The 23,079-nt window shown below is 51.2% G+C and overlaps 1 protein-coding gene and 1 pseudogene across 1 annotated transcript; both read right to left on the bottom strand.

The window, feature by feature from the left end:
- Positions 1 to 4,890: 4,890 nt before the first annotated feature.
- LOC136454198 (uncharacterized) lies at positions 4,891 to 6,633 on the bottom strand. Its single transcript, XM_066454711.1, has 5 exons — positions 6,452 to 6,633; positions 5,542 to 5,849; positions 5,409 to 5,471; positions 5,192 to 5,330; positions 4,891 to 5,047 (listed from the first exon to the last, which is right to left on the bottom strand). Exons 1-5 carry the CDS (start codon positions 6,631 to 6,633, stop codon positions 4,891 to 4,893), a joined length of 849 nt encoding a protein of 282 aa, XP_066310808.1.
- Positions 6,634 to 12,233: 5,600 nt separating this feature from the next.
- Positions 12,234 to 18,674, bottom strand: LOC136454196 (uncharacterized; annotated as a pseudogene).
- Positions 18,675 to 23,079: the final 4,405 nt, after the last annotated feature.

The following is a 23,079-nucleotide window of genomic DNA, read 5'->3' as shown; positions in this document are numbered from 1 at the left end:
GAGAAAGAAAAAGGGGTGCCTGGGGAAGCAGGAGGTCCTGGAGGCTGATCTGGTCGCAGCCGCAGAACGCAAGAACCCCCGAGGCTTCAAAGGCCCCAGGCCCTTCGACGACATGCTCAGGAAACCCTGCCCCTACCACCAGGGCCCGGTCAAGCACGCTCTCGAGGATTGCACCATGCTGCGGCGTTACTACGCCAAGCTCGGGCTCCCCGACGACGACGCCAAGCAGAAGGGCGCCGGCGGCCAGGACGAAGACAAGGACGATGGGTTCCCCGAGGTACGCAACGCCTTCATGATCTTTGGTGGGCCCTCGGCCTGCCTTACGGCACGGCAGCGCAAGAGGGAGCACCGAGAAGTCTTCTCGGTCAAGGTGGCCACCCCCAGTACCTCGACTAGTCTCGAGAGGTGATCACCTTCGATCGAGATGACCACCCTGACCATATTCCGAATCCCGGGCAGTACCCACTGGTCGTCGACCCGATCATTGGCAACACCCGACTCTCCAAAGTATTGATGGACGGAGGCAGCGGCCTCAACATCCTCTACGCCAACACCCTGGAGCTCTTGGAGATTGACCGGTCGAGGCTCCGAGGCAACGTCGCACCCTTCCACGGCATCGTGCCAGGGAAGCGCACGTGACCCCTCGGGCGCATCGACCTTCCTGTCTGCTTCGGCACCCCCTGCAACTACCACAAGGAAGTCCTCACCTTTGAGGTCATCGAGTTTGGGGGAGCCTACCACGCCATTCTGGGGCGGCCGTGCTACGCCAAGTTCATGGCGTGCCCAACTATACCTACCTCAAGCTCAAGACGCCAGGCCCTAGTGGTGTCATCACAATCGAGTCCACGTATGAACATGCATACGACTGCGACGTCGAGTGCATCGAGTACGCCAAGGCTCTTGCGGAGGCTGAGACCCTCATCGCCCACCTCGACCAACTCAGTGGTGAGGTGCCTGACTCCAAGCATCGTGCGGGGGCGTTCGAGCCCGCTGAAACCTTCAAACTCATCCTGGTCGACCCTACCTGCCCCGACGACCGAGCGCTGAGGGTCAGCGCCACCCTCGACATCAAATAGGAAGCCGTGCTCGTCGACTTTCTCCATGTGAACGCCGACATATTCGCATGGAGTCCCTTGGACATGCCGGGCATACCAAGGGAGGTCGCTGAGCACGCCCTAGACATCTGGGCTGGATCTAGACCGGCGAGGCAACGCCTGCGCCGCTTCGACGAGGAAAAGCGTAGGGCCATCGGTGAGGAGACACAGAAACTCTTGGCGGCCGGGTTCATCAAAGAAGTGTCCCACCCAGAGTGGTTGGCTAACCCCATGTTAGTCAAGAAGAAAAATGGGAAATGGAGGATGTGCGTAGACTACACCGGTTTGAACAAAGCCTGTCCAAAGGTCCCTTTTCCATTACCTCGAATCGATCAAATCGTTGATTCCACCGCAGGATGCGAGACCTTGTCTTTCCTCGATGCGTATTCTGGTTACCATCAGATCAAGATGAAAGAGTCTGACCAGCTCACGACTTCTTTCATCACACCCTTCGGCATGTACTGCTACGTGACGATGCCCTTCGGCCTCAGAAACGTAGGTGCCACATACCAACGATGCATGACCCAGGTCTTTGGCGACAACATTGGGCGGACCGTCGAGGCATACGTAGACGACATCGTAGTCAAGACCAGAAAAGCCGAGGGTCTCATCGACGATTTGAGGATAACCTTCAAATGCCTTAGAGAGAAGGGCATCAAGCTCAACCCCAAAAAGTGTGTGTTCGGAGTCCCCCGAGGCATGCTCTTAGGATTCATAGTCTCGGAACGCGGCATTGAAGCCAACCCAGAGAAGGTCTCGGCCATAACCAGCATGGGACCAATCGGAGACCTCAAGGGAGTGCAAAGGGTCATGGGATGCCTTGCGGCCCTGAGCCGCTTCATCTCATGCCTTGGCGAAAAAGGCTTGCCTCTGTACCGACTCTTGAGAAAGTCCGAGCATTTTTCTTGGACCCCTGAGGCCGAGGAAGCCCTCGATAGACTCAAGAGGCTGCTCACCAATCCTCCTGTCCTGATACCCCCGGCCATGGACAAGGCCCTCTTACTCTACATCGCCGCAACGACCCAAGTGGTCAGCGCCGCCGTAGTGGTAGAGAGGTAGGAAGAAGGGCATACTCTACCCACCCAATGACCTGTTTATTTCATTAGCGAGGTGCTCTCCGAGACCAAAGCACGCTACCCCCCACATCCAGAAGCTGGTCTACGCCGTGGTCCTGGCCCGGCGCAAACTGCGCCACTACTTCGAGTCACACCCAGTGACTGTGGTATCATCCTTCCCCCTGGGCGAGATAGTTCATAACTGAGAGGCCTCGGGCTAGATAGCCAAGTGGGCTATCGAGCTTATGGGGGAAACCTTGACCTTTGCGCCTTGAAAAGCGATCAAGTCTTAGGTCTTGGCCGATTTTGTGGCTGAATGGACAGATACCCAGCTGCCACCTGCTCAAATTTAGATGGAATGCTGGACCCTATACTTCAACGGATCCCTGATGAAGACCGGGGCAGGTGCGGGCCTGCTCTTCATTTCGCCCCTTGGAGTACACATGCGCTACATGGTGCGGCTCCACTTCATCGCCTCCAACAATGTGGCCGAATACGAGGCCCTCATCAATGGCTTGCAAGTCACCATCGAGCTTGGGGCACGGCGCCTCGACGTCCGAGGCAACTCACGGCTCATCATAGATCAAGTGATGAAGGAGTCAAACTGCCTCGACCCCAAAATGGAGGCTTACTGCAAGATGGTACGATGCCTAGAAGACAAGTTCGACGGTCTCGAACTAAATCACGTCGCGCGAAAGTACAACGAGGCCGTCGATGAGCTGGCAAAGATGGCCTCGGCACGGGCCCCGGTCCCTCCGAATGTCTTCGCTAGAGACCTCCACAAACCATCCATTGGCTACACCTCGGCAATAGAGGAGGGTCCACCTGTGGAACCCACAGCAAAGCTCGACGCTCCCTCTACTACCGAGACCCCCTCGACCGAGCCCAAGGTCATGGAAGTCAACACCGAGCCTCCGCAGACTGATTAGAACACGGATTGGCGAGTCCCATTCCTCGATTGGCTTGATCGAGGGGAGCTTCCTGACGACAGAACCGAGGCACGATGGCTTGCGCGCTAAGCCAAGACTTATGCCCTCTACAATGACGAATTGTACAGACGAAGTCCCTCAGGTGTCCTCCAATGGTATATCAGTACCAAGGCAGGCCAAGCCCTACTTTGGGACTTACACACAGGCGCTTGCGGGCACCATGCGGCGCCTCGGACGCTCGTAGGGAACGCTTTCCGCCAAGGATTCTACTGGCCAATGGCGGTCGTCGACGCTACCAAGCTAGTATGCTCCTGCGAGGGATGCCAGTACTACGCCCGACAGACACATCTCCCGGCCCTGGCCCTGCAAACCATCCCCATCACATGGTCGTTCGCCGTGTGGGGGCTCGACATGGTCGGGCATCTGCAAAAGGCCCCCGGGGGCTACACCCATCTACTGGTATCAATCGACAAGTTCTCCAAATGGATCGAGGCTCGTCTAATCAATCGAATCAAATCCGAGCAGGCGGTGCTGTTCTTCACTAACATTATCCACAGGTTTGGGGTCCCCAACACTATTATCACCGACAACGGGACGCAGTTCACCAGCAAAAAGTTCCTGACGTTTTGCGACGACCACCACATTCGAGTGCCCTGGTCGGCCGTAGGACACCCAAGGATCAACGGCCAAGTGGAGCATGCCAACGGCATGATCCTACAAGGCCTCAAGCCAAGGATTCACAACCGGTTGAAAAAGTTTGGCAAGAAATGGCTCGCCGAACTCCCGTCGGTCATCTAGAGCCTGAGGAACACTCCAAGCCGAGCCATGGGATTCACGCCTTTCTTCCTAGTCTATGGGGCCGAGGCCATCCTCCCCACCGACCTGGAATATGGTTCCCCAAGGCTGCAAGCCTATAACGAACAAAGTAACCGCACCACCCGAGAGGACGCCCTTGATCAGCTGGAGGAAGCCCGAGACGTCGTGCTACTACACTCGGCCAAATACCAGCAGAGCCTGTGGTGCTATCAGGCCCGGCACATCCGAGGCCGAGACTTGAAGGTAGGCGACCTGGTGTTGAGGCTAGCACAGAGCAACAAGGGTCGCCACAAGCTGACCCCGCCATGGGAAGGACCGTACATTATTGCCCAAGTACTAAAGCCCGGGACCTACAAGCTGGCCAACGAGAAGGGCGAAATCTTCACCAACGCTTGGAACATAGAACAACTATGTCGCTTTTATCCCTAAATTTCCAAGCATTGTATATGTCGTTTCCCGAAATACAATTAAAAAGCGTTCTTTAGTTGGTCTTATTTTTCGAGAAACCCCCCCGAGCCCATCGTAGGTCTTGGCAATACAATCAACATGACAAGGGAGACTCGGCTCTGCCTTGGCAGAACCAAGCCTCCCTCGAGGGCTAGATGGGGGACTCCCCCTAAGTCCCACGCACCATTCTTTAGTTGTTTTTCGCAAAAATTCCTACGCCAAGACTCTAGCAAGCTCTGACAAATTATTTGTAAAGACTCCTCGGACCAAGGTCTGTTTCCCAAGCAAGAGGCCGGTAGAGTCGCGAGACGGCCTACGCCCCTGGGCTATGGCACTCCCTCACTACCTCTCGCTCAAGGGACGGCTTAGGCCCTAAAGGGGTATTTTGTAAACGAAATCTGATTAGAAGCAAAGAGGACAAAGGCTCGGAAGCATGAGAAAAACAACTAAGAAACACAAATACTTCAGAAACAAGGGCCTCGATGGCCACAAACGTTATGATATAAAAATAACCCCTGTTCTATCTTTACATAGCCCCCGGGGCCCAGGTTAAGGCTCGGGGCCTTCAGCACCGGCAGATGGTAGGGGAGGAACCACCTCCTCTTCGAAGAGCGTCGCCAGCGCCGCGCCAGGGCCCTCCGCCTCCATCAGCTTCGCGACCGCCGCGTTGGCCTCCTCATCATCATCAGGCAGAACATAGCCATCACTGATGGCCGGGAGGTCAACGCCAAGGTAGTGAGAGGAGATGACGGCCATCGCCCGCTTGACACCCATGTGCAGCGCCCCTCGAAGTCGCTCGTGCACCTAGCTGCTCAGCGCAATCAAGCGACTCCCAAGGGAGCTGCCTGACTGAACCCCCTCGACCTCCAAGGCCTCGCAGGCAGAAAGGGTGGCACGTTTCAGTGCCTCATGCTCCTCGATCTCGGTGTTGAGCACTGTCTGCACCACGCTGGAAGCCTCGGCGGCCCGAGTGAACTTCGCCTCTGACTCTGCACCACGGAAAATGGAATGAGGTCAAGCCAGAGAAAAAACAACCCAAGTTAAGGATGAAAGCCCATGGAACTCACCCTTGGCCTTCTGCTCCCAGCGTCGGGTCTCGGCCGCCGCCCTAGAAGCTTTACTCCCTAGCTCTGCATCATGCAAGAAAGTTAGGGAGCGAACATAAGGACAAGGAAACGAAACAAGGGGACTGGAACTCACCCTCGACCGTCCCCCTCAAAACCACAGCCTCGATTTGCGAGGCCTCAACCGAAGCAAGGACCTCGTTCAAAGCGCCTTTGGTCAGCCAGTGCGCACTCTCCTTTGCCCCCAGCTGCCCGACGAGGGCCTTGCCCGAGGCCGTTGCTTCTTCAGCCCAGAATCTAAAGGCATCCTGATCGCTGACGGTGCGGGTAAGCTCCTCCTCCAGCTCCTTGATCCACGCCGCTAAGGGGGTGAGCTGCGTCTGAGTTGTGGCAACCTCGACCTTTGCATCGGCACAGCGAAGGCGGAGGTCCTCCACCTCCGCGCTTCGTGTCGACAGGAGCTCGTTAGCATCGGTAAGAAGGCCCCTCTGCCGCTGAAGCTGGTCCTAGATTTCCCTCTCCCGCCAGAGGAAGACCGACTTCCCGAGGGACCGGGTCTCGAGCTCCTGAGGAGGTAGAGCAGAGATCATCGATTACAACAAAACCAAGAAAAGAACAACGTCACGCGAGAAAGGAAAACATGAACCTAGGCGACTCCGGGCAGTTCGTCGGCCACCACGGACAGCGCTATCCGTAGCGACCGCTCCGCCAGCTCGCGGTACTGCTCGAAGGTACTCCAGCGCCCGCCCTCAGCCGTGTCCTCGAGGGCAAACAGAGGCTCCCCCTCAGGGTCATCCTGGCTCCGCCACAGTACCCGTGGGTGATCCCACCCGTGGGGCTCAGGTCGCACCCGCATAAGGGCCGAGCTTCCCTCGCCCAAGAGCGATGCCGGCTGCTCCACGGCATCGGTCTCCTCAGCACCGACCACCTCCCACGCCTGGGAAGTATCATCGAAGGAGATCGGATAGACCTCCGTCTCCTGGGTGCTCTCCCGCAACAACGGCGGGCCCTGAGCCAAGGGCATGGCTGAGGCCTCCGCCGCCTACATCTCTGCCCCCTGCACAGACAGCCTCGCCGCCATCACGATGGCCATGGTGACCTCAGGGGCTCCGGCCTCTGCAATCACGGCCTCGGCGGTCTCGGGGGCTCCGGCCTCCGCCATTGTGGCCTCAGCAGACGCAGAAATGCCGACCGCGGACACTGCGGTCGTAGGCGCTGGGGCCTCCATTGCCTCAGCCTTGGAGGCCTCGGGAGCCTCGGCAACAAAGGGCACGACGGCCCTATCCGACCATGTAGGGGCTGCCTTGGCAACCCCTCCTTGGGTGGCTGGTTCCTTTGGGTTGACCCTCGCCAACGCCGCGCCACGTTGGATGGCGGCTTGTGCCTCTGCCACCCAGTGGGCGGAGGAGCCAGGGCTCGCCTTAAGCGCCTTGAGGGGCGCCAAGGGGAGGTCGTCCGCAGGCCGCTTCTGACTAAAGAAAATTAACCTACAGTGTTAGCGCGAGACCAAAAAAGTGAATGGAAGATACTACGACCCTGCCAAAAATACACTTACTTAGAACGGGGCGGCCCCCGCTTTGCCACAGCAAACCTCATCCGCAACGGCGGAGGCGGCGGCAGTGGCGTCACATCCGTATCCATCGGCGCCGATCGGTCCTCAGTGGACCCCGGCACCCCCTCGATCCTCTGCGGGGGCGGTGGTGTTGCCTCCACCGCCACCTGCTCCGCCACGGCCGCCGAGCCTATCGGGCTGACGGTGTGTTTGCCTAACGCCCGCACCTCGGGTGTATCGGCCTCGGCCCTGGAGCAGGCAACCGCTGGCCCCGGGTCCGCTTCTCCTCCCCTTCCTAGGGGTGCCGGGCTGCTTGCCGACGCCCCAGGCACCACCTCCACGACATCAGGAAGGTGGTCCAGGGGACCTCGCCCACCCTTGCCCTTGTCGTTCCCGTCCAAGGCCTCCGTCGACAACGACGTCGATGGGGATTCCTCCAACGGGAGACCATCCTTCCGTTGCTGACGGCGGCGCTTATCCAATGCCTCGCACGCAAGGATGTGCTTCGTGCGCTTTGCCGCCTTAGCGTCCTTTCGCTTCTTCTACGCGTCGGCGTGAGCACGGTTGATCACCCGCTGCCCCGCATCCTCGGGAACGGGCGGCGGGGAGGAGCGCACGTCCCTCATCCCCTGAAGGAATGACAAACGCGTATAAGGAAACAAGGGATAAAGGGAGATTGAGGAGGCTCAGAGGCCACAGCGGCACTCAACTTACCAGCGAAAGGAACCCCCGCGACGGTCGCATTGCGAAGGGGGTCAAGTTGCCGCCCCTCAACTTCACATCTACTGTCTCCCCCACCCGACGGTGAATTTCCTCGTCAGAGAGGGCGGAGGAAGACATCTGGGTGCCTTCAACAGGCTCACCCGGCCTCATCTCGAACAGCCGCCACCGCCGAGCCATCAGCGGCAGCACCCTCCGGCGGTGGAAGGTGGCCACGACCACATCGACCGTGAGGCCATGGCTCCGTAGCCTCACCAGCCCCTCCAGGAGCGGCTCCAGCTTGGGCTGGTCGACCTTTGGGACGCCCCACTTCCATTTCTTCGGGCAACTCCCCACAATCCGCCCAGTATAAGGGGGAAGTCCTCCATCGTCGTTGCGGAGGTAAAACCAACTCGTGTACCACCGGCGGTTGGAGGACGCGAGTTGGGCCGAGATGTAGAGGTGCAGGCGGTCCTGACGCACTTGGAGAGTGTAGCCTCCGGCCCTCGATGCCTTCCTCTTACCCGACGTGCCCGTCGGCTTGGTAGTATGCTCCGCTCGGAACAGGTGGAGCCACAAATCCCAATGGGGAGCGATCCCCAAATACCCCTCGCAGGTGGCAACAAAGATAGCCGCCTGAGCGATGGAGTTAGGATTAAAATTGTGGAGCTCCATGCCGTAGTAGTGCGGGAGCGCACGCATGAACCGGTCCGCTGGGACGCCGAGGCCACGCTCGTGGAAGGAGACAAAGCTCACGACATAGCCATTGCGAGGCCTTGGCTCTGGCTCACCGTACGGAGCAATCCACTCTGGCCTACTAGGGTCTGTCACCGGGCGGAGGAGTCCACCATCGACAAGCGACTAGAGCATCTCCTCGGTGACGTCCGACGGATCCCAAGGGTCCGCCTCGACAACAACGACGTTACTGGCCATGGGTGCGATGGAGGAATCAGGCGCGGCGGTGAGTTTTTCTCTCTCCCTCCCATGCTCTCGCTTTTTCCTCGCTTTCTCCCTAGGCTCGCTCTTCTCTCCTCTTCTTCCTGGCACCCGCTGCTCTGGCGATGGCTCAATGGAGGCGGTGCTAATGCAGGCAAGGTAAGACGAGGAGGGGCGAGATCCCTTGGGTATTTATGCAGGGAGGAGGCGAAACGAACGGGCGATGAAATCGGGGAGGTTTTCCCCCGTCCGGCGTGGTTAACCACGAGCCGATTTCGGCGGCCCACGCGCCCACGTCTCCCACATTAAATGCGAGAACAGTTACGTCCCGTCCATCACGTCGCGCTCAGCCACTATGGCAGTAGGCATCGTTTCGCCTCCCCATGAAACCGCCTCAAAAGGTGCGCCACCCACGGCCGAGCCAATTGGGAAGATATTTCCCGCGGCCTGTTCCTTTCATAGGAAGGAACCGGGCTCTGAGCCTATTATGATCCAGGGGTTCGAAGGCTGGACCCCAAAGGGTTTCGACAGCTGCCCTAGGATAACAGAGTCAGGGGCAACTGCAAGTGAGCCTATACGGGGCCGAGACCCACGCGAGCGAAACGCTTGGGACGCCCAAAGTCATGTCCGAGACCAGCAGGAAAGTATCCGAATGGGATCCCACCGTAGGGAGGCACCGAGCCACCGAGGCCCAACGAATGGCCTCGGCACCCACTAGAGAAATCCTCTGGTACTCTTGGAGTGTGTCTCTGGACCGCTAGCCATCCCCTAACGAACGAGGTTCGGGCCTCCACTTGAACTACCCGATAATAGCTCACCGGAAGTGCCACCGCTCGTGCCCATCAAGGGTAGCAAGGCACATTCCACCCCTCCTTCCGAGCGAAAAGGAAGCGCGAGGGTCGCATAAAAAAGTCAGGGGAACCCTCGACAGCCTTCTCAGAGGCTAGGGGGCTCCTCCTGCAAATATGCCGAGACCCCATGACCTAGGCTCGCGCCCAAAGGGGCCTCGGCAAACAAACCCTCATGCGTGAGGGGCGTATAAAAAGCCAGGGGAACTCCCGACGGCCCTCTCACGTAGAGGCTAGGGGCTCTTCCTGCAACCTTGCTGAGACCAGAATGGGCTCAGCAAACTGACCCTCCGTCCGAATGAAAAGGACATATGAAGATCAGATGAAAGGGCCAGAACACCCAAGACGAAGGCAAACAGTCCAAAACCGCGCTAGAGGTTTCGCTACAAACACGATAAAAGGGCACCGAGCCCGTTACGGTCTAGGGGTTCGAAGGCTGGGCCTCCAAAAGGTTTCGACAGCCGCCCCAAGGCAATAGAGTCAGGGATGACATCGGGGCGAACCTACGAATGGCCCAGGCCCGAGCGAACGGTCGCTCGGGGCGTCCTAAGTCGTGTTCGAGACCGGCGGGGAAGTATCCGAATGGGATCCCACCATAGGGAGGCACTGAGCCACCGAGGCCCGTGAACGGCCTCGGCACCCACTAGAGAAACCCCCTGGTACTCTTGGAGTGCGTCTCTGGACCACTAGCCGTCCCCCAGCGAACGGGGCTTGGGCCTCCACTCGGACTACCCACTAACAGCTCACCGGAAGTGTCCACGCTCGGGCCCATCAAGGGTAGCCTGGCACATTCCACCCCTCCTTCCGAGCGAAAGGAAGCATGAGGATCATACCCAAAGTCAGGGGACCCCTGACGAACCTCTCGCTCTGTGCGAGGGCAAGAGGGCTTCTTCCTGCAGCCTCGCCGGGACCCCCGCAACCTGAACTTGCGCTTGGGGGCTCGGCAAATGCAATAGGAACTACTTGTTTAGACGCGAAAAAGAAGAAAGCCCCTGGAGGAGTAACTCCACTCCTTCGAGGGCTCGGGGCTACACCCGGCGGGTGCGCTCGCGCGCACCCACCGAAACCTCAAAAAACAAACCCTGATTCCTACGAGGTAGGTATAAACCAAGCCTCGACAAACCCTCACGGGGAGTGCACGCACTCCCCTCAAGGCTCGGGGCTACTGTCGGGTACCTTAGAATGGGGTACCCCAAGCAAAACATCAAATGAGTCGCCAGAGTCCCATCTAAAAAAATAAAAGCTAGAAGGTAAGTCGTGGGCCCCTCACCCGCTGCGATAGAGCCCACTGGGTCCTCCCCCTCCTCGCCTCGAGCCTCGAGCAGGAGGTCTTGGCATCCCGACGCAAACTCCGCTTCGTGCGAGGCTCCCCAGGGAAGGCCTCAGCAGGGAACGCCGTCTCCGCCTCGCCCGAGGCTCTCCACAGAAGGCCTCGGTAGGAGGCGCGTTCTCCGTATCGCGTGAGGCCTCTCGCGCGATGCCTTGGCAAGGAGCCTGATCTCCGTCTCGCGCGAGGCCTCATTCTCCGTATCGCTCGAGGCAAACTCATCCACGGTCCGTCGCCCCTCGCCTCGGCCGACCCTCCCGACAGCGTGTCATGTCTCATTAATGCTTCAACCACTCCCGCAATCTCAGCCGGACGGTGGCTCAACGCCACAGAATGGCCGACGCGACCCGAGGTCGCATCAGCGCCATACCGGCCAGGACAAGGCACGGCGGGGATTACTGACCACTGTGTCCTACCACTGTGTCCACGATCAGTGCCATACCGGCTGAGACAGGGTACGACGGGGATTACCAGCCACTGTGTCTTAACGCTGTACCCACGATCAGCCGCCCGCTCAAGGCCTCGGTACTGTACACCAGGGCCTCGGCGATCTTGGGGTTCGTGCCTGCCGAGACCCCCCCACCGCAGTGCAAGCCTCAGCACCGACCAAGTCTCGGCCTCGCATACAGTTCGTCCACAGTGCTTGTATGTTCGCCACCGCGTCCACTCTGAGGCATTCCCGGGGCTCCCACGACGCACATGATATGATGGGACAACCACGCCGCCACAGGAACAGGCCACAGGGTTTGGACATGCCGCCACGCCGCCACAGGAACAGGCCACAGGGTTCGGACATGCCGCCCCTATTGGCATGACGCCGCATAGTATTATATGTACTGTCCTTGTCCTCCCTTCAACTATAAAAGGAGAAGACTTAGGCCACTTAGAGGAAGGGGAATACCGGGTAACACACGGACACGCACACATTCTAGCCGCTTGAGAGCAGCGTCTCAGACGGCCCACACGACACCATGCCGAGACCTAGGACTAGTTCCCTCTCTCCCTTAGCTTGTAACCCCCTACTACGAGCACTTCGGTGCAAGGAATACAAGTTCGATCTCTCAGACTGGACGTAGGGCGCCAATTGCCTGAACCAGTATAAATCTTGTGTCTCTTTGCATCACCATCCGGAATCGGGAGCACGTAGAACAAATTCACTAGTCGGTTGAGGACCCCCCGGTCCGAAACACCGACACAACTATTAGATTTTAATATCAAATTTGACTTCTAGCAATAGAGATGAGAATTTGGTCGAAACATAACACTCACCGTTTAACAAAAAGAAGTGTATTCGTTGATAGAATGTCAAAATCATGAACAAAACAAGCCCAATATAGCAAAATATGTGATCCAGAAGACCATGATGAAGATCCCACTAGCCTAAAAGGAAAGAAAACAAATAGGTCAATTATTTAGCAAATAAATTGTAGAACTATCGATTAAAAGTAGATACATTGCATTACCTATTAGAGATCATATTTACGTCATTTTCCTTCCATGGTCATGAAACGATGAACCACAACCTCGTTGCTAACTTTCTTCATTTCTTCTTTCTCTAGATAGCAAATAAGTCTATGACTCAAGTGTTGATCACTCATGCGATTAGACAAGCTTGTTTTGACAATCTTCATTCTAGAAAAGCATCTCTCAACTGTTGCAGTAGCGACAGGCAGTACTAGCACAAGCTTCAAAAGTTGATAGACCAATGGATAACAACGATGTTTCCCTGTCTCAACCATTTTTTGAGAGAGCTCACCAATAGTGTTGATGTTGGAGAATCTAGCATCTTCTCGCACATCGGCAATGTAAAGGCAAAGGTAGTGACTAAGGTCTCTCAAATCATCAGTACTAAAATCATCAGGATATAGTTTTGCTAAGCTCATCAAAGTCTCCATATCAAAAGCATGAAATCAATCCCTTGGGTCAAAAGCGGCCGAGCAAACAAGCAATTGAGAGCTTGTCTCACTAAAGCGGCTATCAAGCTCTTGAACTAGCCAATCAATAACATCATTAAAGCAATCCACTTCATAGTGATGCTTGTATGTAATTCATGATTTTTTTCTAGGTTGTCGGGGATCAACATAGGCATCTTCCATTTCCACTCGGTCAATTTCATGCATGTCACAAAACTCATTCACTTCATCTAATAATTTGTCCCACCCATCTCTTCTAAGATTATTCAAATGGAGTCTAGTTGATTTCACACATCCAATGGCATTTACAATGTCTTGATCCTTGCGTTGCAATGCTAATGACAAGGCATTTGTGGCAGTTAATGTAGTCAACATGAGATGCAAATAAAAGGCAAAGTCAAATGATTTGAAGTATACTAGAAGATTTGATGCTTGATCTCTATTTTTTCAATCTCTGTCATCCTTTTCAACAACTTTTAGCACTTCAACTATTGTAGGAAACATGTTGACTAAACTTTTGAAAGTTTTATAATGAGAACTCCAACGAGTATCTCCGGGTCTTTGAAGGCATTGCTCTTGATTTAACCCTGTCCCAGTCTCAAGTTGCCAACAACCTAATGCCTTTGTCACTTGTTCATGATTAATATCTCTAATCATATCCTGTCTCTTAGCTGATCCACCCACCACATTTAATAAGATAGAAATCATGCTTAAGAAATTGCTTACGCCCTTATGTTTTCTCATGACTGCCACAATGACTAATTGAAGTTGGTGAGCAAAGCAATGCACATAATAAGCTGTCCTACTTTCTCTCATGATCAATGATTGCAAGCCATTGAACTCACCTCGCATATTGCTAGCACCATCATATCCTTGGCCTCGAACTTGCTTTAAGCTTAGTTTAAACTTTGCAAGTAAAGAATCAATAGATGACTTCAGGTGGGAAGAAGTCGTTTCAGTCACATGCACAACGCCAACAAACCTCTCTTTCATGATCCCACATTTGTCAACATACCTCAAGACCACAACCATTTGTTCTTTGCAAGAAACATCTCTTGACTCATCAACTAGCAAGCAAAACACATCATTGCCCAGTTCTTCAAGGATAGAGTGTACAATCTCATTTGCAAAACATTCAACAATGTCCCTTTGAATTTCAGGAGCTAGCAAACAACTATTAGCTGCAGCATTTGTACTCACCACTTTGCGTAACTCTAGATCATGTTGTGCTAAGCAATCATAAAACTCCTTGAAGTTCCCTTTATTGTTGGATTCTAGTTACTCATCATGACCACGAAAAGGCAATCCTTGCTTCAATAATAGCCTAGCAGTATCAATAGATCCATTCAACCGAGTAAAATAAGCCTTCTTTGTAGTCTCACTTATCTGATTGTAAGCAACATCTATGTGTTGCCTTCTTTGTAACAAATCATCACACTTCTTCATTGCATTATAGTGTAAGCCACCAACATCACCAACATGTGACTTTATCCTTCCTTTCCTATGATAACCATTCCAACCATTAACTATAAATGATTCATATCTTACATCCTTCTTTTCTTTGAATAAGAAACAACAAAAGCAATATGCTCTGTCCTTTGACTCACTATATTCAAGCCAACTTCCAAACTCATCAAACCATTCCGGGATAAATCTTCTTGGCTTGTCTCCAATATTTGAAACAGGAAAATTACATGTGCGAGGCTGGCAAGGTCCATTTTCCAAATATTTTCTTCTGACCTTTTCTCTATGGTTAGGATGGTAAGCATCAATTTGTTTTCTCAAGCCTGGATCATATTTAATCTCCTCTTCCCAATTGAGATCATCTAGACATGAATTTCTGTTATTGTTGGCGGTGTCTGTGTCTGGAGCTTTCTGTTTATAAAACCTCTCCATGATTACCTATAATGTGCAAGCATAATCAAATTGCAGATCCATACTATCATAAATGTATATGCATATACTAAAAAGAGAAAACCCCAATTAATCACTAACCCTAAACTGCAACCTACTCAATTTCAACATATAACCAGGAAGAATCAAAATCGGATGTGAGGCTTAACTTGATTGAAATACAAGATAAATAAATTGAGGGTTTGATTCCTTGCCTTTTCTTTTGGAGCAGAAGTCCAGAACAGAGAGAGCTAGAGAAGCCGTGAGGGTGAGCACCCTCACATCAGGCTGTTGCCGCGACCATCGGGCGCTCGGCTCGGCTCGACGAGATGACGACAGGGAAGGGGAAGGGGCGCCGGCTTCAGCGACCAGCAGGGATCGTCGCCGGCATGGCGGCATCAGTGCCTTGCCGCCCCTGCCCAGCTGCCCTTGCGTAGTTGCGTCGCTGGCTCGCTGCGTCAGGCGAAACGCCGCGGCCTCCTCGCCCCTCGCGGACTCGCGCGCGGCCACGGCGAAAATTCCCGTGGAGACAGGCAGACAGCCGTGCGTGGAGACTCGATTGGCATCCTTCTCCTGGAAGCAACCTGCGACGTGGGCTTGGGCCAGTGGGGGTTGTCTGCTTTTGGGCCGGGGGGTGCACAAACGGTGGAAATTTGCTCCTCATAACATAGTTTCGATTTTGGCCTGGGTGCCTAGGCATCCAGCACTCTCAACGTGGCTTCGCCCGTGCTCCCAACCATTCAGCTCCGCCATGCTACCTACTGCATGTCGTGTGGGCGCCTGAGGCTGTCCGCACCGCAGACCTGCAAGCGCACCTGCAGCACGCGCGCGCCTGTAAAGCCCGCAACGCGCGTCTGTAAATCGTCCGGAAGCGTAGCGGCCGCACAGCGCTGCGCCAATTCCAGCGTACCGGCCACACACACGCTAAATATTGTAGCAAGAGAGAGAGAGAGAGTAGGTGAGAGAGAGAGAAAGAGGAGGGAGGGAAATAAAATATGAAATAGTGGGTATAGAGTATGGGATAGAGATAACACGGGTGCGAGAGAAATGGATATAGAGTAGAGAATCTCGATGACTAGGATAGAATATTCCTTTTTAGAGATAGAAATAGAGATCGACGAGTGCGGATAGCCTGATCGTGCGCCACTCCGCGCGTGCAGTTACATGCGCTACCTCATCTCAATACCTCATCGCCTTGTTCGTTTGGTTTACAAGACATATTTTTTTAATAAATAAATATTATTTTCTCTCGTAATAAATCAGTCAACGATACATTCACTCGTGATATATCAACCGAGCAAACAGGGCACGTATATGCCGCCTGCCCCATGGCCCCATGCAAGTGCCCGACCCCGGTGCAGCGCGCTGCTGCCGCCCGCAGCCATGCCTGTGGCCCCGTTGAGCTGCCGGCCTGCCGCGTGTGCTCCGGCCGGATCCTGTGGTCTCTGGAGAGGCAAGTTGGGAAAGAAAGAAAGAAGCGGATATGTTTGAGAAAACGGACGGTAAAAATCTAAAGCTCTTCCATGCAAAGAAAGTAGAGGTTGGAGGATATAACTTCTTGCTACAGTGTCTTAGTCTGTAGAAACAACCTCATGTAGGGGTGGAGCTAGAAAGTGGATATTTTTAATGTTAGGAGGGGCCAACAATATTCAATTTTTAAATTTTATTTTATTTTTAAAAATTTCAGTGGGAAACTCACATTCATAGGGCCTGGGCCCTGCCCCGCCCCGCCTTGTCTCTGCTCCTGACCTCATGGTTTTAGGGTTTGAGTCTGTCGTTAGCTCCAGTTCCTTAAGACCGATTTGTTGCACTGATGAAAAGCCTACACTCTTTGTCCCAACATAAGTACACATTTAAAATATGGTGTAGAGATCAATTATATATTGTATTTCGAAAATGAAAAAAATAGCGAAACCTACTAGTGGTCCACGATCTAAACGTACACTTATTATGGGACACATTTAAAATACTAGAAGTACACTTATTTTGTAACGTATGATCAAATAGCGGCGGGAGAGAGAACAAGATATGACGAAATCTCAATGTCTGAGGAGATAGGGCATGCTATGTGGGTACCAAACCATGGAATAAACTTTAGGTATATATAGGTCACTATCTAAACGAGTAGACTAAGAGTAAGAGGTGAAGTACTAGTTAGTCAAACCAAATGAATTCAGATTAGAAGGTGACACCGAATATCGAATTACGCTACGTCAATGTTCCGCTACCTTCCTCTTTCTTTCTTCATCAAAACAAGGGCACCTCGGTCTTTGTCCAAAAATACTGCTATCAATGTTTTAAATTATAAACCGTTTTAACTTTTAACTATGTATCTAGACATAATGTGTATTTAGATACGTAGCAAAATGTACTAGTATGTACCTAAACAAACTAAAATAATTGACAATTTATAATGAAGAGAATATAAATAGCACAAGACTGAACTCTAGTTCTAATAATGACTAGTGTTGACTAAACGATTCAAGCACAGACCCTAGCCTAGCCATGTGCCCATGTACCGAAGGGCAGCGTCCTTGTGTTTCAGATGGAGTAGGACATGTAGGCACTAGGCAGTCACGAGAAAGATCGACGACTCCCATCCATGGACATGGACATGTACATATCGCATCCGCTCCTTCCCGTTCCATTTCCTCCTGCCACAGCGGGTCTGTTCCCTTGAACGCATTTTTCTCTTATAATAAAAATAGCTTCGGCCCACTTTAGTATCACTCAGCCGCAGCGCGACATGTTTCTCGGCCTGCTACTGTCAGCACAGGAGCCTAGAGCTGTGGGCACGGGCGGCGGCAGGGGATATGCCCCTGTATGCCACCCAAGATTTGGCAGACAAACAGCCTGTTCGGCATCGTGGATTATTTACTGCTGGCTGGTTTGGTGTGAGAAAAAACACTGTTCCTGGCTGGAAATTTACGATCATTTACGAGTAAGCGAACAGGCTGATATGTATATATACACACTAATACACAGGTTTATACGTATCTTGTTACATTCCCTCGTAGGCCCAATAGAACAGCCATTTCCTGTAGCCCACGAAGGAAGCCTAGAATACATTCTGCGTGACTCCATCGCCCGGCCGTAGCACGAGCACGGAGCACCTCCCACACTCTGGCGACCGGTGCCGCTGGGCAGCACCTCGCCACCTCCCCCACTCCGGCCGACTCGCCCCCTGCCCTCCACCTCGCCGGCTTGCCCGGTCGCCCCCTGTGGCCCTGCCCTTTTCCCTGCTACGGTTGCCTCCTCCCAGGTCCCAGCGCGAAGGAGCCGGCCACTGGCGGCAGCGGCGCCCCTTCTGCAGCACCTTCCAGCGACCGGCGCCCTCCCCCTCGGCCTCAGCGCTCGGCGGCTTCGAGCAAGGTGAGCAGAGAAGATGCAGAACACCCCAGGGCCTAGATACACTCTATGGTTCAGTGATCTAATGAAAATTTCTTTTTCTAATTCTCTTGGTTGTATTCTTTATTTTTGTAATGTAGATGAAGAAGAAGGGTGTTAACATATTTGCATCGTGGGAGAAAGCTGCAAAGGCAAAGGCAAAGGGAAAAAACTCCACATCCACACCAAATACTCATTCCGCTGAGATTGAGAGTAATGGAGCGATATGCAGTTAGCACTTGTGCCAGCACAGAATGATGGTGAAGCTCCCCAACTTGTGCCAATGCGGAATGATAATTTATTTATGTTTCGAACTTGTACTTTGGTTATTATTATGGATTTGTTTTGTCCATTATAACTTAACGTCTTGCTTTGAAATTTTACCCGTGTGGCATACCCAGCCGCAAATTTCTGGCTCCGCCACTGGCTGTGGGGCCGTGGGGTTGTGGCTGACGCCTAGAGCCCAGAGCCCAGGACACATCATCCCGTGCAATGCAATGGATCATCGTCGAGCTTCTCCATGTGTGTGGGTCGACGAAAAAAAAACAGAAATGCTATACAACACATATGTGTTTTAGCAAAAAAAAGATTTTTTTTATCTCTCTCTCTCTCTTTCTCACCGCCGTCGGCGCCGGTGACCGGCGAGCTCGCCTCGGCGCCCGCGCCCGCGCCGGCCATGGCAGTGGCGGTGGCGGCGGTGGCCGCGTCGGCCATGGCAGTGGCGGCGACAGCGGATCTGTGATTTGTCCTTCCATAGAAAAAAAAATGTGATTTGTGATCTGTGATCTGTGAAAAGTTGGAAGTTGGAGGTAGAAGAAGGGTGTAGGCTGTTGGATCTTAATCCTATGGTGTAAAAAAATTCATATGTTGAAACTGCATAAAACACATGATTGTGTAGTGGACAGACTCATAAGAAATGGTTAACAGAACATGTCTACTCCTGTCTACAGTACACCCGTTCATTCGCAGTAGTTTCAGGCTTCAGAGATGTGAAACAGATGTTGCAGCGGGTCCTCTATGCCAGTCAATACTCCTTGTATTGGTCATTCGATTCGGCCCATGCCAGGCTCGCTCATCCCAGAAGTCAGGCGCCGACTCGCGCAATGCATGCATTATCGTGAAGATTCTCTATATGTGTGTGTTGGTGGAAAGAAATGGTTCAAATGAGAAGTCTACACAAGTTCAGTAGCCAGTGACCAAGGACGAAATAAAATTAAGATAGGACAGAATCAATGGCTCCGTTTGCTTCTCTTATAATCCGTCTTTTTCAGCTTGTTTTTTTTTATCCGAAACAATGTTTTCAATCGTAATAAATCAGCCGGAACATTGTTTCGGCTTGTTTTTTCAGCGAAACGAACGGGGCCAATCACATCGTCAACACCATGACACGTGGCATAATGGCTTTAGAGTATCTCTATCAGATCTCTGATTTCTTCTTCCCTATAATCAGGTATACGAGATCTCTCATAAGCAATATGAGGATATGAGACCTTTACTCCAGCAGATTGTAAAAAATCTCATTCTGATTTAAGAGATAGATCTCCCCTTTCTTTTATGAGAGAAGGTGATAGATTTAGAAGACCTCATAAAGAATATAGGGATAAGAGATGTGATAGGAGATTTACTGTAACTGTTACATTTCCTATTTAAGGCGTAGGGGAGAGTATAAGAGATTGGGTAGAGATGTGCTCTTATATGTAGCCGTCCTCCTCATAAATACATGTACTGAAAACAGACTCTCTAACATTCTTTATGACAAAACTTTTGACCAGTGTCTTGAAAAAAAAAACAATTTTACTTGATCACATGAAAACAAAGTAACTAAATTTATCTATGAAAAATTGTTTTGGTATATTCAACCCTACATCAGTTTCTATTTCTACACTGTCAATATGTTCACGGAAGAAGAGAATAATAAGTAAGCAGAGATTGATTTGTGCCTTTGTGTGCTTTTGCCGTCTCTTTGAACATTTTTATCTTGTACACGCAATGCTTTTGTTGAGGATACAGAACGAAGCAAAGGTAACTGTATGATCTATCTTGAAACTGAGCTTCTTTATTGACAGAGCCGTTCCGTTAAAGTTTAATTTAGAGAGACAAATGATGTTATCAAATGGAGAAAATAAGGATGGAAAGAGGCTACAACGTGCAGTGCTCTTGAATCTTGATCATTGCAGAATGGCATATGGCTATTTGACGGACTGGGAAGAGCTGCCATGAGCTAAACGCTCGCTGTCTGCCCATTAAGCAAACAAAATGAGTGTCTCAAAAAAGTATTAGCAGTCCAAAGGACAATAACAGTCCACCAACAAGTCCACTTCATGCCTCCTCTTCTCAAATCGCATCTACAGAGCAGTCGTGGCGTTCGCTGTCCAGCCATCCAATGAATCAGAGCCTAGAAAATTGAAGAGCAGAGGTTTTCCTGCAAATGCAAGGTATGGCGAGTAAAGCCCTCCGCGGCTCCGCCCCAGTCCGTAGTAGTTTAGGCTTCAGTGATTGGGCCCATGTTGGTTCCACTCGGCCCTGCTTTGATTGGGCCCACCCAATACTCCGTGTGTTGATCATTCCTCGGCCCTTGCCTTGATTGAGGCCACTGTTTAGACCTTGCTCGGTTCTTTGATCTAGAGACACCTCCCCTCCAAAAAAGACAAAAGAAAATCTGTAAGTATCCTTTTGCTTCACTAATAATAAACCTTTAGCAACACTACTGGATATCTTATTACTCCTTTTTCTATACTACTACCTCTATCTGCAATTCTCACATTTCAAGGAGTGAAACAGTTTAAACTTTAACTAAAATTATATAAAAAAATGCTAACACTCCTAGGACAAAATAAGTATCATTAGATTAATTATAGAATATATTTTTATAATAAATTTATTTAGAGACATAAATGCTAATATTATGTACTATAAATTTAGTTAAACTTAAGGTCCTATTTTGATTGGAGGATTCACAAAGGATTTTCAAAGGAATGCACTTCTATAGAAATTTTTCGAAGATTGCTGTTTGGAATGGAGGAAAGATGCATCCCATTTCAAAGGAAAGGATTCCTATGCTGTACAAAACGTTGGGAAAAAAAACATCCACTCAAAGTCAATGGCTTGCTCGGTCGCTCGCTCATCACGGGCCTGCGGTTGTGACTCGCCGCCGCGACCGCTCGTGCTTGCACTCACACTGTCACACAGTCACCTGCACCGCTGCAGCCTCGGTGGCTCACGCCAGCCACGTGCCCACACCACCGTCGTGACGAAGAAAGGCTAGGAAGATGAGAACGGCCAGAGCTCGGGAAGATAAAAGTTTTTTTTTTATGAAACGGGACGATAAAAAGTTAGAAACATATAGGAGAGAGAACGGTCAAGTAAAGAGACTACTATGCTTAAGGCTATAGATGAATTAAAAAATAGTATCCCAAATGACTTGAAAAGCACCTAAACCAGGTTAGGATGGACCAATGGCCATAATCGCTGCGTAGATACATGTGATGATCTAAACTTATTCCTGCAATCCAAACGGCTCAAAGTATCTATTCCTGCGTTTTGAAATACTGTAGTTTCCCACCTTTCACTTGATTCTATTCCTATGTTTTTTTTCCTCATTCCTCTGTTTTGCTTTCTTTGTTCCAAACAGACCCTAAGTTAATTAGACCGGCACAATTCCTATAATTACATTTTTTTGGATAGACAGAGGGTGTTGCTTTTTTTAGCGACTTCAACTGTGAATGATATAACCCACCGCCAATGGAACATTTATCTCTATTAGCGTTAGGCTAAGTTAATTATAAGTAGAATAGGTCTATTTCTACGATTCTACTGGTCGTATGTTAGATCAACCGCCAGTAGAAATAGATCTTTACGGACGGTTCTAAACCGTGGGCCTACAAACTACTTTGTACTTACGTCTGTATTTTGTGTGGCATAAGTGGGGAAAAAACACAAATTGTCCCAAGAAACCGTTTTTGTATTGTACTAGTGACGACCCTAGAGTTTGTGCTGATTTCGCCACTAAATGAACGTCACCCCGCACACCCGTCTCTTTTGCCATGCGTGGCCCCAACGTTCCACAGATGAGCATTCCCGTTCCAACAACATTCGACAGCCCGTGTTGCTACGGGGATTCCAGATAATTTAAAAAGAAATTAGACTATTTATATTTATAGTTATATGAATAAAATAATCTTAAATTAATTTTGGTGAATGGTTTGATACATCGATGTGGACAGTTAAATGCATGTTAGTGGATAAAGAGATAACTATCATAATTACATGTGCTAGTTGGCTATAATTGTAAGTTCTAGTGGATTGTTGACGTGTATAGCTTGCATGTTGAGAGAAATCTTTAGTGAGGTTTAACTTTATAAGAGTGTATTAATTAATTGCAAGTTTCTAGTGGATTGTTGATGTGGATAGCTTACATGTTAAAAGAAATCCCTAGTGAGTTTAGCTTTATAAGAGTATAGGATTTCTGGGGCAGAAAAAAATGGCATCTTCAGTTAAGTATCATTCCCTTTTACACTACTTGAACTTCTGTAGCCAAGCATGTCAGTTTAGGGTCTCCCACCCTGCATACCCCGCTAAGTACAGTCCAGAAATTTTTTTGACGTTAGTTAAATACAGTCCAGAATTTTCCCCAACGTGTTCATATTTTCTCATTCTCCACATGTTTATCCCAATTCCCACGTTTTTTTTACAAATACACTGATCATGAAATTAGTCACAACTCACAAGAACCGTAGACCATCTCGATCGCTCACACAGTCACACCCACAGGTTAGAAATCTTGCATGGTTGAAACACGAGTACACGACCTATATAGTGATACAGCGGCATGCATCGAATCAAATGTCACGACACTGCCTACCTATATATGGATTCTTCAGTTCATTTCCACTAGGCGAGCATTGCTACCATATCCCTCGCCGATCACATTTGCCGCCCCTTCTGATACTATCGAGATCGACAGATACCTCAGCCGCCGCTCCGCTAGGTTTCTCCATTCTCCATAGATGTCCCCGACAGTGGATGACCATCCTCTGATCCATGACCATGAGGGTGCAGGTCATACCTAGCGGTGTACTCCACCGGCATCCCTATTGCAGTCACCAGTTCGCCACCGCTG

Source organism: Miscanthus floridulus, chromosome 5 (assembly GCF_019320115.1).
Source record: "Miscanthus floridulus cultivar M001 chromosome 5, ASM1932011v1, whole genome shotgun sequence".
NCBI classification, from domain to species: domain Eukaryota; kingdom Viridiplantae; phylum Streptophyta; class Magnoliopsida; order Poales; family Poaceae; genus Miscanthus; species Miscanthus floridulus.
This window is presented reverse-complemented; position numbering and strand designations above follow the sequence as displayed.

Excerpts from the sequence above, each read along its gene's own strand:
- LOC136454198 (XM_066454711.1), bottom strand. The coding sequence starts at position 6,633 with ATGGAGGCCCCAGCGCCTACGACCGCAGTGTCCGCGGTCGGCATTTCT. Across the intron at positions 5,850-6,451 it reads TCTGTGCAGGGGGCAGAGAT|CGCGGAGGTGGAGGACCTCC; the intron begins GTAGGCGGCGGA and ends GTCGACACGAAG. Across the intron at positions 5,331-5,408 it reads CTGGGAGCAGAAGGCCAAGG|AGTCAGAGGCGAAGTTCACT; the intron begins GTGAGTTCCATG and ends TCCGTGGTGCAG.